Source organism: Colletes gigas, unplaced genomic scaffold, assembly GCF_013123115.1.
Source record: "Colletes gigas isolate AHSC1104 unplaced genomic scaffold, ASM1312311v1 Colletes_gigas_Sc00010, whole genome shotgun sequence".
In the NCBI taxonomy this organism is placed as follows: Eukaryota; Metazoa; Arthropoda; class Insecta; order Hymenoptera; family Colletidae; genus Colletes; species Colletes gigas.
Window position 1 is genome coordinate 4138029 of NW_025106639.1, and position 16590 is coordinate 4154618.

Genomic DNA, 16590 nt, shown 5'->3' on the forward strand with positions numbered 1-16590 from the left:
TTGCACAAAATACTGTACACATTTAATATAACGGTGATTGCTTTGTATAAATTGTAAGTACAATTGGCAAATATACTGTTTAAAATAAATATAAATAAAACATATTTATTTATTTATATTTGTGTTAGCACTTATTTATGGTAATATAAAGCAAACTAACTGCTATTATAAATACAATAGTGTCCACATAAGTGACCGCATTTTTGCCCACTTATACGACCGCGGTCGGTTCCGAGCGTGGTCATTTACGTGGGCACTACCGTATATGTTATCAATACACAACCATAGCTTTGTATATATTTCATAACAATAATTATTAGCTTTCATTACGATAATATAAAAATGTCTAATGATTTAACAAACTTTCAATAAAAAATTATTTTTACCATGTTAGTTAGAAAATCTAAAAAAAGTCATATGTGGTTGGTACACCACATACTGTTACGTCACAAAACGACTACGCGCAATTGCCAATAAAATTCAACTTTCATAGAATAAGTAGATTTATGTGGATGAAGTGTTTGTTATTTTCTTTGAACAGCAATTGCAATTCCCATTCCACCACCGACACATAAGGCTGCTACACCTTTCTTTCCACCAGTTCTTTCCAAGGAGTACAGTAAAGTTACTACAACTCTAGCACCTGGATATAAAACATTTAAATATACCAACAAAATTATATCGATCTATTAATAATGTTTTATTTACCGGATGCGCCGATCGGATGACCTAACGCAATAGCTCCTCCGTTTATATTAACTTTAGCAGGATTTATGCCAAGACCTTTCACACATGCTATTGATTGTACTGCAAAAGCTTCATTCAATTCATATAAATCTACTTCTTCTTTGGTCCATCCTGCTTTTTTTAACTGAAATATTTATTTAAATTTATTTTATCGCGTAGCTTTAAAATGATAAAATATTTATATACTTTAATAAGATGCAATGTATACTAACCACTAATTCCACTGCTGAGATGGGACCTACACCCATAATTCTTGGTTCCACTCCAACTTGTGACATTGCAACAATTTCAGCTAATGGAGAAAGTCCTTTCTCAGAAGCAGTTTTTGCTGACATGAGAACTACTGCTGCTGCTCCATCATTTATACCAGATGCATTACCAGGAGTCACAGTACCATTGGTCTATGCATTAAATAATATTTCAAGTAATCATTGTATGATCGAATATTTGAAATTGAAAACAAATATACATTATTTATACTTTCAAAAAAGTTGGTTTTAATATTTGAAGGCTTCCAACAGTTGTTCCAAACTTGGGATACTCATCTTTGTCCACGATAGTAGGCTCTTTTTTAGTAAATACTGTTATAGGAATAATTTCTTTTTCAAAATAGCCAGCAGTAATTGCAGCTTCTACTTTTTGCTGAGATTTGGCTGCATATTCATCTTGTTCTTCCCTACTTATATTAAAGTCTTTAGAAATATTTTCAGCTACGAAAATTACAATATATTAATAAATATGTCTATAAACTTGCATTTAATTGTAATGAAAAAGTTCATGTACAGAGAAAGGTATAATTCTTTTATACCTGTTACCCCCATATGAATTCCATGAAATGCATCTGTTAAGCCATCAAATATTAGAGTATCTACTAGACTACAATCTCCTAACTTTACACCATTTCTGAGGTGTGACACATGTGGTGAAAGACTCATATTTTCCTGACCACCCGCTACAACAATTTGGTTTTCCCCAGCTTTTATGGAGAAATAACCACTCATAATTGCTCTAAAAAAATTAATTCATCTCGTAACGAACATAGAAAAAAGGAAAAACTATATTGCTCTGTATTGATATATGTATATATATAGAAAAATGTTTATTTATAGAAAGTATAATATTAATGATAAGATTAAAAATTAAATGTTGTTGTTCACATATGTTATCTTGTTTTATGAATAAGGAATTTCATATTTACTTTAAACCAGAACCACATAACATATTAATTAAATGTGCAGGAATGGCAATAGGAATGCCTGCTTTTATAGCTGCTTGTCTTGCTGGGTTTTGTCCTTGACCTGCAGTTAATACCTGCAATAAAATGTACTATAAATATTTCATAAAGTTTAGATTATTTTTGCTCTGTGATTAACATAACATAGATTATACATGCAAAATATGTGTACACTTTGCACATATATTCTTAGAGCACTTTGGTAATCAAATTTTGTAGATTTCTACTATATATTTATACAAAAATTGGTCATGTTTTATTTATGTTTCTTCAATGTTAAATTATTTAAACGTGTTGTTCTATGTGCTACTAAATTATGATTTTAAATTACCTGTCCTAATATAACTTCAGAAACATCTTTGGGTTCAAGATGAGCTCTTGCTAGACTCTCTTTAATAACGATACTACCTAAATCTGATGCTTTTAAAGACGATAAAGATCCACAAAACGATCCTACAAGGAATGAAACATATCGTGGTATAACTAACATAAACTGTAAATGTTTAATTGTTATTAAACTTATATCAATTTAAATTTAATTTAATGTAACATTTAAATAATAAATATTACAGCAGTGTAAGGTACCTTGAATACAAATAAGATTTTCTTATTTTAAATAAAAACGAATTGGGTAAGTTAAAGTATGATGAATATTAAGTGTGTAATGTTTAAGACTATGTGTAATTATATATCTAAATTAACAAACTGTTAATTTGTTAAACTGTAATCAGAATAGCAGTCAAAACGTATTAATTGAATTTCTTTTTAATGCGTGACAGTGTCGTTGTATTAAATAGACGATTGATTGTAAATTGAAAATGTTACTGTTTACGTGATATTATTTAAACTGGATTGCTAGTATACTACAGAAGGAATATTAGTGTTTTCGGTTGTTAAAACATTTCTGTTTGTAAAATATAAATTCCCACCTATGGGTGTTCTCACTGCAGACACAATCACAACGTCACTGCTGCTCATGTTGAAAATTCTTTACAAGTTATGCCGAGCCTGCGGAAAACTGAACTAAGACTGCCGCCACGAGCCCATATAACGGAAATAAGTAGCAGTCGAAGCGCCGATGACGCGTGGCAGTAACGGCTTAATGAAAGTGTGTCAAAAGAAATATAAATAAAGTGGCATTCTTTGACCGCCATGTACCGTATGTATTTCTATCATTTATTGTCAAATACATTATATTCATCTTATGAATACAGTAAAAGTTTGTCTTTACAACATCGTACATATAAAATAACCGTTTACAACGTATCGATGCGCAATATTAATGATACATAGTTCGTTTGAGCAATAAGATTGCATTTGCTCGAAGGAGTAACAATTTAAAATATCATCGAAATTATAATTCCGATGTTGCTTTCATTTGTTTGTACGAATAAGTTAATTTCTACGGTCCCCGTCGGAGCCTTTATTGTTTAGATTTCGAACGTTCCTGACAAACGTCACCGGTTGGTTGACTTCTAATTCGGCGTACAGGTGGCGCTGAACCACCAATCGTGGCACCGTAGTGGTGCTCGTTTGTTTTTACCCAGCGTGCATTGTGAACAGTGACTGGTGCTAAGATGGCCGACAACAAGGAGGAGATTTCGGAGCTCGTCGAAAAGCGAGGTATTTATTGCAGTTCTTCGATTTACTACTCATGATTGCTGTACGATATCGAGGCACGATGCACGGCGAGAGCGTCGGTGTAGGCGGACGGCCGGTGTGATCCGTAATTGGCATAAAAATTACGCCATCTGCACGCACGGTGTCTAGGAGGAACGATCGCGAAAATCGTCGTGATTATACCAACGAATCGGGGCCGTTTTCCGTGTCTTTCGTAACGTTCACGGTGCTCGTGGCTGGTTAATCTGACTCCCGCTGACAGGGACACGCCTGTCAACGCGACGTCAGTCGCGACCAGTGCCAAACATGCCACCTTTTGACAGGGCTACGTGCACACGCTCGGCTGCACGACACCCTTCGCGCAGCGTGCGTGTAGTACGTGCGAGCAGCAGACAGAACACATCGTGCTCCTCGTTCTCCTCGTGTGTTCGCCTAAGCGCTATGCTCGTTACTCATTAAGGTCATACGCCGACGGCCTTGCAATTCGCACCGTCGCTCAAGTAATCCCTCGCTCGAGATTACCGTTATCTCTTACCACGAATTTACTGCCGGCTGATTCGTCTAACACCTACGCTCTGGTTGGCGGTCGTCGTGTCTGTGCAAGCGAGCGCGCGCGCGCGCGAGTGTGTTGCCCACGGATTCCCGATCGGCGGCATTCGAACGTCGTCGACCACGGGTATCGTGGCAATGTTGCACGGGAGAGGTGCAACGTGTCCGTTGGTACTCGACAGGCGATAAATGCACGCGTTGTGTCGCGATAGATCATCGCCGGTGAGAGAAATATTGACGATGATCGATTGCCAGTCCAATGTTCTTCTGCCATTGCAACGGCCTCGTGGAATTTGTTCGTCGAAATTACGCGTATCGTCCCGTCGTTCGGATACTGCGAACGTGTTTCAGTTCCTTGTTTCGCCGTTTCTAACTGGGTCTCCGATAAGACAACAATAATTACGTGCACGCACGGCGTTGTTGGTTTTGTTTTGGTGTCGCTCGGAAATTAACGTGTTTGGTAACACGTGGTTCTCTCCGTGTCTATACAGGGTGTCCCACGCAACTGGAACAGGCTATACCTCCTATACTATACCTCTACATAAAAGTACTAACATACTTATGCCCTAAACTTATTCGTTAGGAAGTTATCGAAGATAAAAGTTCTCCGAATTCATTACAATGTTTCTATTGCTTTGCAATGTTTGTGCTGCGACCTGCACAAACCAGTTGTTAAAAATGAAGGTACTGTTTTCATTTAAAGAAAAGGTGCAGTTGCATTTTCCTGATGCACCAATGCACAAAAGTGTATAAAATTAGTTGCATATTACGCATCGTTTGATACCATTTAACGTTGACCTATAACATATTTTTCTACTCCCAACCGTTTAGGAGGTATAGCCTGTTCCAGTTGCGTGGGACACCCTGTATAGGTACAGTAGTATCCGCACGAGCCGCACGTTCTGTTCGTGATGTTGGTTACCGCGGCCCTCGTACTACACGTTTCCGTGCCAGTGCGTCTTTAATATATTGTCGTTCATCGACTACGTATAGATCAACGGACGAGTCATTTGCTCGATACACGCGATTATCTTTCAGCGGCCATCTACTGGCTGCCACTATGTACTCGATCGTTTCTGTGATCGTCGAACGGCAATTCCATTTTTCGCGAGAAACAACGACATTTCGCCGGTAAATTATGTAGGCTGAGGACGATTATCCGGCGTGATCAACGTCGCGGAGCGATCAATCGGGATTTCTGATCGTCCCTGCCACCGTAATGCGATTAACTCTGTTACATGCATCGCGGGTATTATGCGACGCGTCCTGTACATCGCGTTGCGCGTCGAACCAGTTCCCCATACGTCTTTATTAGAATTTTCTCGTGGATGCCACCGGTGATTTTAATGCGATCGGTAAGAGCCGAGCGGCGCAATCCGGGCCATCGGGCAATTCATTTCGGCGCAAATCATAAGTCGAGGCGCGCCCTGACATCGCGTGACTGTCACTTCGTTGCTTCTCAACCTTTTTTTTCCGTTTATATATGCTTAATCCATTTGAGAACGACCAAGGAGTTCCCTGTTCCGGCGATATTCTAGAAGCATCGCGATGATAGCGATCTTATGCAGGCTGCTGGATCAATATTCCTCGGTTAGTATTTTATTCGTGCGCCGTGCGAATAAGCTCGCGTACTCCTCCGCGTGCAACGTGCGACACACGTGTGACACACGCCACTTTATTTAGAAGTTGCAACTTATTCCACTACTTTTTGCTCTACCACGTGGAATCACCCAACTTTTTATTTTGTTTACCTCGCACGATACACTCGCCTTGCATACTTTATAATAGATCCAATGCAATGTTATGCGTTCCAACGATGTCTTCGATCATTTTGTAATTATTAGAATTGTTGGATTATGGGATGTATGGTTTAAATTATACAAGAATATTTAATAATAGAATTTCACTTTTATTATATTCGTGTAGGTACATCTCAGAGATCTGTTTCTGAACTGTGCAGTTCATCCGCAGAAGAAAACCAAAAGTGAAGCGCAGTTCGCCCTAGCAACGAACTCTCATCTTTGTATAATAAATACCATGAGTTCGTAAAACCCATGGTCAAAACTAAATTCTTTCCTGTCTCCATACTCGCCAGCTGGCATTAGACACGCACGGACGAATTTTAACGGGAGGAAGTCGGCCATTTTTACTTGTTCGCGACTGCACGTGTCTTCAATTTTATCCGAATTCGTACGTCAGTTGTCGTGGAACTGTAAAAGCTTCTCTGAAACGTTCGCGGTTATTCTGCGCGCAAAGAGTCGTCGTCCACTTTACACTGTGTATTCGTGTAAGAGAGTCTGCATAATGCGTGGATAGCCTGCACCAACGTAGTCCGAAAATAAGGTCGGCGAGTTTATGATTCGACGTTGCTCTCAATTTTGCTAATAGCCTCGTCATTAATTGGGTCGTAAATTTGTTATTTCTAGCACGACGAAAGGTACCCGAACGTTTTCATGTTTAACCCTTTGCTCCAGGTCGATGCTTTTCTTTCTATGGAACAAATACGAAGTTATTGAACCATTGCATAAATTAATGTGTCTTTGGACCCGTTAGTGTCGCGCGTACGACTGTAATACAATGTAAACGTGACGTTTCTTTGCTACGCGGCATCAATAAACGAAGCCGCGATAGATATTCCTCGTCGATCTGCTCTATTTGTTGTTCCATCTATGCGCTGCGTACGCGCTCGTAATAACAAGAGCAACGCATCGGGCCGCCTTATATATTTTGCTTTAATATTTAAAGGCGAAACGCGGGTAAGACGCTGTACCGTTGGCTACGTGGATAGTGTATTAAAAATCACGCGTTTTCTCTTGCTCGGATAAACACGGTTCACCAGCCTCGAACGTAGCTGCAACAGATGACGAAGATACTTTAAGTAGGTTGCATTTATTTATTCGTGGTGGCGTAGAACCGCGTCCGTTAACGGTACATTATTGTTTTGGCGCGGTCAGAAGCTGTGCTCTCGTCTAGACGATGGCTGCCTACTTAGATCAATTTTCTATTAATTTTTCTCGTTCCTTTGTGCTCGTGTCTTTTTTTTTTTCAATCTGTACGTCGTCGCATCCTTGATCCTTCGGGTGTTTAGAAGCGGTCGATCGATCAGTTCTAGACCTATTCGCGTTCGACGATATGCACAATGGATACCGTTATGAGGTTTCCGCATAAGGGAATTCGGGGTAATATAAGCACTCCGAGGAATATAGGCATCGACGAATGTAAAGTTAGCCTTGAAGAAAAAGCACAATTATTGTACTTTATTAGAGATAATTCTACCTCTCGACCTTAGCTCTAGCCGATTTACTTTAAATTTAGCATAGACACGTTAAATGCAAGCGTGTACGTTGTAACGCTTTGATTCGAATACTTTTAATGTGAATATTTTTTAATATTTTCAAAACAACGTCCGCCATGCTGTAGCAACGTTAATCTAGATTCTCCGCAACCTTGCACACCGCCCATGCGTGTTCATTGAAACAAGGTCTCGCTTCTGACGTTGTGCAATCCGTCACACATTATGAATATTACATTTTTAAGTATTGACAAATATTCCTAAAAAATAAATTTTTTTTTTAACGGGAGAAATGTTTCAAGGCCTCCCGTTTAATAATTTGTTTTTAGATAGGCTATTAATAAGATAAAAGTATTCTTGTTCTGGCTATAGACACTGTAGCGGAAGGTTTCCTCCAACAATGAACTCTCTCGGACTATAGTGTTCGAATTATTCCTCCCACTATTCCAAGGAACATAGTTTCGACAAAAATCAAATGGCGTTGCACGAGAGTGATTACTCTTTATAATTCAGAAACGTTTGGCGGCAAAGTACAAAGGACGAGACGACGGTCGTGTTGATTTTGATATATTTGAGAGTGGAACAGGATGGGGCAAATGATAAGGAGGTCCCGGTGTTCTTTATTGGTTTCTCGTTCGCCGCGTTCGCGTCGGGGATGTCGCAAACAGGAAACTGTGCAGAACGTTTTAAATTGGCCGGCATTTGCTGCGACCCTGAATCGGCAAAGGGAAGGTTCTAGCTCTAACTCGTCGTTTAACGAATCGTCCAGTTCTATTGATAAGCGCCAGTCCGCGGAGACGTGGCGTAGTTCCACATGCATAGTTCAGTATACGTGAATCGATATCGTAATTTCCAACCGGTGTCCCTTCCCTTTACTTTGTAAATACAGTATAAAACTTTGCTATGCAAGTTCACTCTGCGCGACTCAATGATACAAGGTAAAAATAAATTTCGTTTGGTTACATTCTAGCGATACAACCGGTACGTTACGAGTTACGTTATTTGCATATTTCGGCATATTCGAGTGCGCAAATGTTCGCTGTCTAATTACAGACGTCGATCGGTGGAGTCAGGTTCAACGAAACGTTATTGTTGGTTGAGAGTATCCTCGATCGAAACCAGAGTCTCGTCCTAGCTTCTGTTTGCGAGGTGACCACTAATTATGGCCGCAACGCTGCACTATGTAATACGCACTAATTATTTTAACACCGTTACGTAATCATTGACCGACCATGTTTTCGATCATCGTCGCTTCCTGCCTTGCCAGGCGTTCGTGGAAGATCCCTCACCGTGGCGAGAGAAAAAAGCGAAACTCGAGGATCGCGGATGATCATTACGGCGAGAGCCATTTTAACAATGGCGGAACTGCAAGTCCCGCGCGTCTTTGCCGCGTCGTTTTGTCGTTTCCCCGTTTACCAGGCACTCGCGTTTACGTCGCGACGACCTTTTGCTCACAGATGCATCTCATTCCCGGCCCGTTATACATGCCGAGTTAATAATCTGTACTGCAACATTTGCATACTCTCTCGTGCAACTTGCTCGACTCTCTCTCAACTTCTTTCTTCGTTGCGTCGCGAGTTTCCAACTCTCTGGTACAATGTGTTCAATAGGCCCGTCTCTTCTTTGGATGCCTTTCAAACGAGCGCGTCTACCGCGAATACCGTCGATTCGATTCGAAACCTCGCTGGAATGCCGTCAAACTACTCGGGATTTAATATTTCGATATGTCGTCGTAGAAAAAGAAACCGACGTGTTTACGTTCCCCGGACGTAAACAGCTCTATTTTTGCAGACAGCGCGTAGCCAGCTGTCGAAAGGACCTTTTCAGTGGGAGACAAAGTTGCCGAAGTATTTTAAATTTCATCCTGCGCTCATCTTTGCGAAGTTTCATTTTAACCCGAGAACACTATACCGAGGTAGCGCATTCCGCAGTCGTATTTTACACCGAGGCATTTGCAATTTCGTTTTTACGAGGACTCTGATCGACAGTATAAGTGCTATTGTATTTAAATAATTCCCGATTCGGAGAAAGCTAGAAAGTGACCAACCTTGAAATAAATACTTTCGTCAGCGACACGAAGCTCCAAGTAAAGCCCGGTTGCGTTTATTAGTATACTTTACCATTTAGCAACTATGTACTTCACGTGACGCTTATCTCGAGACACTCTGTACAAACAGTCGTACAGGTAATATTGAAATACCCCGACGTTTAGAATGTTCGAATCTTCCAACGTGGAATACTTATTCGAGCAAATAGAACCTCTCGAGGATCTTTCGAGATTTTCGAGGCCTCGAATCGGATCCGGTGTAATTCGATGTTTCCAGCGTTTTACAGATTCGAAGCGTTCCAAATCCCATATCTCAGCGAACGCGTTAATCGCGCCGCGAATCATCTTCGCGTATCGGTGCCGCGAAAGTTCTCGAGTGTTCGTTCAATGTCCCGTTCCCGATGAATTGCAATCAGTCGTTCGAACTGTCTCGCCGGATAAGATACTCATCGGCGTTGGTAGCGCGATCGCGTCGTTTCCACGGAAACTTTAAAAGAACCGCTAGTCCCCGGATAGGAGCGAATCGAGGCTCGGTTGTCCGTTCGCGCGATTTATTAGGGTTTAAATTGGCGCACGCGTCACACACCGGGTACGTGACTAACCGGAACTTTCCTTCCACGGTAACGCACGTGGATCACGCGGTATGCACTGGATGCGATCTCTCGCGCTCTGTGCTCGCTAGAAATCGCCGTAGGAAAGTCCAGCCGACCGTCTATCTTTCTCGCTCGAAACTTACGGCCACGTTTTCACACGTCGCGGGTATTAAACGCGACTCACCGTGAGACTCGGACGATTTCTATACCAACGGGCCCCCCTCGTTCTGTCGTCCGTTTTGTTCCGAGGAACGAAACCTTTTTGCGCCGCAGGGCCCGTGAAAGTCGACTGGTCCCCCGCTCTGTCGTCTTCCCTATCTTCGAACGCGATATCGTACCTTCAGGATGCTTCGGAAACGCGCGAAGAAGCCGAATCTGCGCGCCAAAGTGATCGCGGAATTTTGTAATTTTGGTTGCGTTTGGTGGTCGCGGGACGTTACGGCGCCCATGACGCTAGACGCGTTACGCAAGATATATTTAGGGAAAGCTGAATAAGAGTCGGTGAATTGAACGAGCCGGTCTACGTATCCGAGACACGCGATAATTATAGTCGGCATGACGGGACCGCTAAAGTCGTTTGTATCGTACTTAAACTTATTTAGAATTAGTTTTCGACTCGTTCGGTCAGGATCGATCGTGTATTTCATTAGAACGAGCAAAGTAGTTTCCTAGTCACTTCGTTCATTTGGCGTCACGGAAACCGTCCAGGTGTCGCGTGTCTCAGAAATAGGAACGAGATTCGTCAACTTTTACGCAGTTCCTGCGCGCGTTCTTGACGCATTGCTTGACTCAGTCGTTGGCACGATGCCTGCACAGTGTCGTCACACCCGTCCCAGGCCGGGGCTGAAAAATAGAGGAGCCTCTTCCATCCGTGGACGGAACGCAACCTTCATTACCTTCTGGTGCACCCGTCCGGTCCCCGGCTGCAAGTTCGATGCTCGCCAGCCAGAATACGAATTCCTCGCGTTCCCCGTTTCTAAATTGCCTCCATCAATTTTTTTCAAGACCCATCGAACGCGTTCCGTGTCTTCGAAAAGTCGACGGTCATTCGATCCTTCCAGTTCCACCCAAAAATCGTCACGCTCGATCGTTCTGCCCGCCATGGTAAAAACCTCGATACGCAAGAGTGAAAAGTCGAACGACCGCGTCGGTAATTACGTGTCTATCGTCGTTTCGAAGCATTAAAAATTTCCCATGGATCTATCTACGGACCTCCGAGTGGAGATCAGGATAAGAATCACTATTACAGAAGATTAATGGAAACACTCGATGTGCTGCGCATTAACGTGCGATACGACACGCGTTAACATCGAGTCTCACGTTTACAGGAAAATATCAGGCATGGTTCGCATAATTTCGAATCGTCAAGGTCGTTAATATGCATCATTTATAATAGATTGCAAATGGATCGGTGTAAAGCACGGTAGAACGTGTTGCTCGAGCAATTTCTTCAATCATCTACGGAGCGATTCGCGCAGTATTATTATTATTATGTCTTTAGCGAGCAAATAAAGAAAGCGTACGAACCCTGAATACGGTAAAATTATATTTCGTAAATGAGGTACATCCGAAGGCTGCTTTCAAACGCATCTTGAAAGATATCGCGGTACCAGTAAATACATAAATCAAGTATAAAACGGAATTAAAGATGCGGTCAGATCTAGATCGAGTCACACGAACTGTCGATTTATTTATACAAATGATCTAGGCACACCAATTATAAACATTTAAAATTGCATTACGGTAGAATCTTCATTGAACCTTCGTATGAATCATATTTCGTTTATTTATACTGTGATAGAATACTGACGGATGAGCACAGCTGTTCATATTATTAATCGTAGCGGAATAACACGTGGAGAATACGAAAAGACAAAGTAGCGTTTTTTTTTCCGTTTTGCTTTACGCTCGGGAAATCAGCTTTGCGTCGAAACGCGACAATTAGGAAACAAATAGACAGGTGGCACGGGGTACACTGAATTACGTAAGACAATACACGGAAGATAAAGGAATCACGGAAGGACGAGAGACACGGTGCTGAAAAGAACAAGAAACCCGTGGATTTGAAACGCATACCAGCGATAAGGGGACAGGAAACGGAGATTTAATATTTAGCGTTGGCGCACGGTGACGAGAATTGATACGTTACACATACATGACGCACGTTGGCAAACCCGTTAACGCGTAGCATCAACCTCCAGTGTTGACACTGGCTCGTAAATCGCCCTCTATAGAAATCTCGATTGAAAGAGTAATTTCGCACACAAGATTCACGCGGAAACGTTATCCAAATCCGGGTTTCAAAAAAATGCGTTTCAAAGTTCGAGGAAGCCTCTGTATTTGGTGAGAAGGTCGTTTCGATCGAGCACGTAGGGTTCCTGTAAAAAAATTCAGAGTCGTCCAATGTGTGGTAACCGGCGAAGTCTGTGCAGCCCTTAGGGGCGCCTCGTTCGGACGACGAGCGTCGCGACGGTCGCGTTGGTCCGTTCGCGAGGGCGGAGAAAGGCTCGCGAAGGTAAAGGGAGAAAGGGAGGGAGGGGGGCTCGCGCACGGTGCATCGACTCGAGGAGAGAAGGGGGTTGATTCATCGCGTTGGCCGCACTCGGCTTCACGCAGTCGTAGAACGAATCTCGTTCATCGCGATCCTGGACGAGCGGGACGAGCCAGTTACGCGTCTTCCACGCGAAAGTCAAGGACGCGAGTCGACGGAATTCCGGCTCCCGCATTCTCGAGACACGCGAGACAACAACACGAGAAAGTCGTTTGGTACGGACGCGCGTTCGATACGGTCATTGCGTTTGGTCCTCGTCGTCGGAGGGAAGAGGAGACGCGTCGTGTCGGGGCGTCGATCCGCTCAAATTCGTCTAACCGTTCCTTAGCCCGCGATCGTGATCGAGGGATACGTAGTTCGCGTCCGGTTGGTTCGAGCCATCGTTCAGGAATCGAGAGAGGAGCCTGAATGGCAATGCGTGCCTACACGTTATTCTAAACGGATGATTCACCGTGCACATGGGAAGCGGCTAACTTTCATATTCGATATGTCCCGGTTACCTTTTTTGGCCAACGCTTCTCGCGGAACGGGCCCGAGAATTTCGTCTCCTCTTCGTTCCGTCGATCGTACGTCTCGATTGAATTTTAAACGATGTTGTTTGGTGTGAAACAGTTCGCCGAGGCTGGATCGTGAGTGCTCAGAATGGTCGTCGCGATGCTCGCCGACTACGGGCAACCCGATTTAGGTACGTCAGGCATTCTTCACATTCTCGACGCTTTAACCGATTACCGTTTGTTCCCGATTGTTTGATAACGAATCACGAAAATATTTATCGGTTTCCAACGAAATTTGGTAGAAACTGGTGCAACGTATACGCTGCGTGACGTGAACGTTTCGAGGAACAGGACGAAAATAGTGTGGTTGTTGCAACGAACGAAAGAAATTTAACGGTTCGCGTACTAGGAACGTTATTACCTGCGGAATACCTCGGTAATGGGCTATCGATCGTCCTCTAGTTTCTGCAATTTACGTTCGCTCGAGTTCTTTTTCATTCGTAAAAAATTATCGTGTCCCTGCATACCTGATTCACACGTGACCGCGACAAAACGACCAGTCGTTTCCTAGAATTCGATCCGATCGTGCAAAAACACTAGATTCACCCTTAGTCCGTAACAGGATTCATAGTTCTTCCACTGCAAATACTATTTACACTGTCTAAACCATCTCCTTGAAGATTGCAATTAGATCTCGATGTTAGAGGAAAGGTTGTTTCACAGTTGCATTTTTTGGGGGTTTGCGAATTCCACGATGCCTAATAAAACGGGACAGGCTGATTCACGGTCGCCGTTATGTATGCCAGACGAAAAGATGTCAGGCCGAAATTTGTCGCGGCGAATTTGCAATTCCTTGACGTTCAACCGGTCCGTGGACGGATTGTGCCGTTAAATTGCACAGAACGAGCAACGGTATATCCGTGACAGAGGACTCTTTCGCTCGACGGTGCACGGGCAAGAAAAATTCTGTTACACCTTCTCCTCTAAAAGTCAGCAATTTCTTTCGGCCGAGGCGTGTTTCGTGACTCCGTCGACATTGTTACGATCACGAATCGCTTCCAGGTACAGAGGTCCGCGTTTCACCGGCTAATCGATTTCACGACGAAATTCGCTATCTCGCATTAAGAAACTGGTTTCCCGTCGAACAAAGGCCGCGAACGGTTGTGTCTCCTTGATATTATCGGCGCTTTTTAAGGCGAGGCGAAGGCGATTTCCTTCGTAGCCGAGAAACGTGTGTGTATCGCTTCCGCAGCTTTCACGACAGGTTGCAAATGCACCGAGCGCATTTGACGCGAAATTCTGCGGAAGGAACGCAGAAACGGATGGAAATAGCCTCGCGAACCCGACGATACCGTCACGCCGTGCATCATCGTACGTTTAGGATAGCGTAACGCTCCGTATAATTCTAAAATTATCCGTCAGGATTAACGATCCTAGCTAGAATCCCATTTTAGAATACCCCTTAGAGTTTCTTAACTCGATCCCGCTGTTCGAGCAGAATTTTTCTAAATTTTTCTTCGGAAATCTGGCTGGCGCGATAAGTGAATCACCGGAGCTGGCTCGTTGCCCCGATTCGTGGCTGTCGCGACGCCTCCCACGAGCGACTCTTAATCCAGCCGGTTGATTGTTCGAAGGCGTCGCACGTGCCCCGGTCGATGTGTGACGCATGCGGCCGTATCGCTCGTAAACCATGGCCTAGGTCAATAACAGAAACCGTATTGCATGCATTAAAAAACTGGCACGACGAGGCTTTTCTTTTTCCACCCTTGGTCCGTACACGGGTTGTTTGCTAAGTGGGAGACATTAACGTCAAACGCACGGCGGTCTCTCGCCCGGGCATCGTTCTAGCAGCTTTTCAAACGCAGCTGGGCGTCTTCCTCTCCGTTCTGGACAAAGAGGAGGTAGGTTTCGGTATCGGGGGAAAGCCCGCTCTTAATTTAAAGCGTTTCGTTTGCGCTCGGAAGGTGTCCCAAAGACCCGTGTGTATTTATGGCGTGTCGTTCGAGGGACCCGGCCAAATATTTGCCATAGGGCTGTCAACGTTCGGCGCGCCTCTATCTCCGGGTAGGCAAAAGTTGATAAGTGCCGCGCGGAAACGCTCGAAAGTACACGTAACGCGGTTAACAAGGAAGGAGCCTCTGTTCTGTGTGCGCGCATTGTAGCGCGGCAATTCACGAGGCATTGTTCTCCGCGCTTTTCAGCCCGGGCCAGAAAAGTGCAGCTGCCTTTTCCTTTTGTAAGAACCGTCCGTGCCGGTCGTAGATTTCGCGAGATCGCAAATTGCAGTGTCGAAACACCTTGACACCCTTGAACGTCTGCTCTTCGAGCTTGTAATTCGTCTCTTTAATTTTACGCCCAAAAGATTCAAGCGTCAACTTCAATTCCTTCGGGGTAAATTGGTGGACACAAGCGATCTGCACTTTAACACTTTGACTGCCACGCCACCCATATATGGGTGGTAGGATTTATATGGTATTTGAAATATTTGGATAGGATTTGTGAATTTTATCAAGGGTTCAAAAATTTACATTGGTCTAATTATATTTTTGATCTGGTAGTGAACATGTCAAACTTATTACGCATAAATTTATAAATATCGATCGTCGAGAATGGAATATCGTCAGAGTTTGGGCCCCATTTGTCTTGCCATTTTAGTATGCACATGTGGGACCACAGGTGTGCACTGTGGTATACTAAAATCAACGAATCCAACGCATTCCGGTTGTGTTGTGGAGTTGCGTGGATGTGGCTTAATCTAAACTGTCTGAGCACGAAGCCCTGCTTCTGATGCTCAGTTTCAGCGAGTCGCGAGCAAATTATTGTCCCACATACGAGACGGGATTTTGGACGAAACACGTCGCGGCGAAACGGTTATTCGTCCAACAATTCCAAAACTCTGATGCATCCGTGCACCGTGGCTAACGTTTCTGGTGTTCTTACGTAACGGCACTCTCGTCGCAGCTGATTCTCGCGGACTTGCAGCTAACTCTCTCGACTAACTTTCTGACTCTCTAAACTCGACTCTCTCGGTTCTTTATTGCCCTGCATTTTTAAATCTCTCGCACGCGCGCGTTGCCAGGCGCTCCTCCATTCATGCGCGTTTTTTAACGCAGAAAATTTGCAATATCGTATGCGTTCGCTTCTCGATTCGGAGAAAACTATTTTTGTTGCAACAGAATTGCATAGAGAAGGTAGTATCGTTAAGATATATTACAAAATTTGACGTAAGGTCAAACGTGGTTCACTTTCACGACGAGGTGCTTTGACCCATAACTTTCGTTATTTGTGGGCTCGTTTCGTGGTCGCTCAGCCGGTACTGATCGTCGTAACAAACTAATAAAACTGTCACATAAATATTAGAGTATAATAATCGTGCACGTTTATAAGAATACATATCTTTTATTCGTTAACGAGGACTATTGACTGTCAGTCGAAGACGTAATTGAGTAAATATATGTACAAG

The 16590-nt window shown here is 43.5% G+C and overlaps 2 protein-coding genes across 11 annotated transcripts in view; one reads left to right on the forward strand and one right to left on the reverse strand.

Annotated features, from left to right (window-relative positions):
• Positions 1-504: 504 nt before the first annotated feature.
• Positions 505-5452, reverse strand: LOC122397951 (acetyl-CoA acetyltransferase, cytosolic). 2 transcript variants are annotated; one of them, XM_043397477.1, is made up of 9 exons: positions 5442-5452; positions 2911-2948; positions 2313-2434; positions 1946-2058; positions 1556-1755; positions 1228-1457; positions 960-1148; positions 709-871; positions 505-643 (listed from the first exon to the last, which is right to left on the reverse strand). In XM_043397477.1, exons 1-9 carry the CDS (start codon positions 5450-5452, stop codon positions 525-527), a joined length of 1185 nt encoding a protein of 394 aa, XP_043253412.1. In that variant the 3' UTR covers positions 505-524. The 2 variants fall into 2 exon arrangements, with proteins under 2 accessions (XP_043253412.1, XP_043253411.1); XM_043397476.1 differs by lacking the exon at positions 5442-5452 and having other exon boundaries at positions 2911-3016.
• LOC122397947 (MAP7 domain-containing protein 1-like) overlaps positions 3518-16590 on the forward strand; it is a 219619-nt gene continuing 206546 nt past the window's right edge. For 3 of the 9 annotated variants that reach the window (XM_043397465.1, XM_043397468.1, XM_043397473.1), the window contains exons 1-2: positions 12711-12848; positions 13246-13318. In XM_043397465.1, coding sequence (XP_043253400.1) covers positions 13276-13318 — 43 coding nt within the window. In that variant the 5' untranslated portion in view covers positions 12711-12848; positions 13246-13275. Of the gene's footprint in view, positions 3605-12710; positions 12849-13245; positions 13319-16590 lie in introns of those variants that run through there. The other 6 variants (XM_043397459.1, XM_043397462.1, XM_043397464.1 and 3 more) reach the window with 5 other exon arrangements.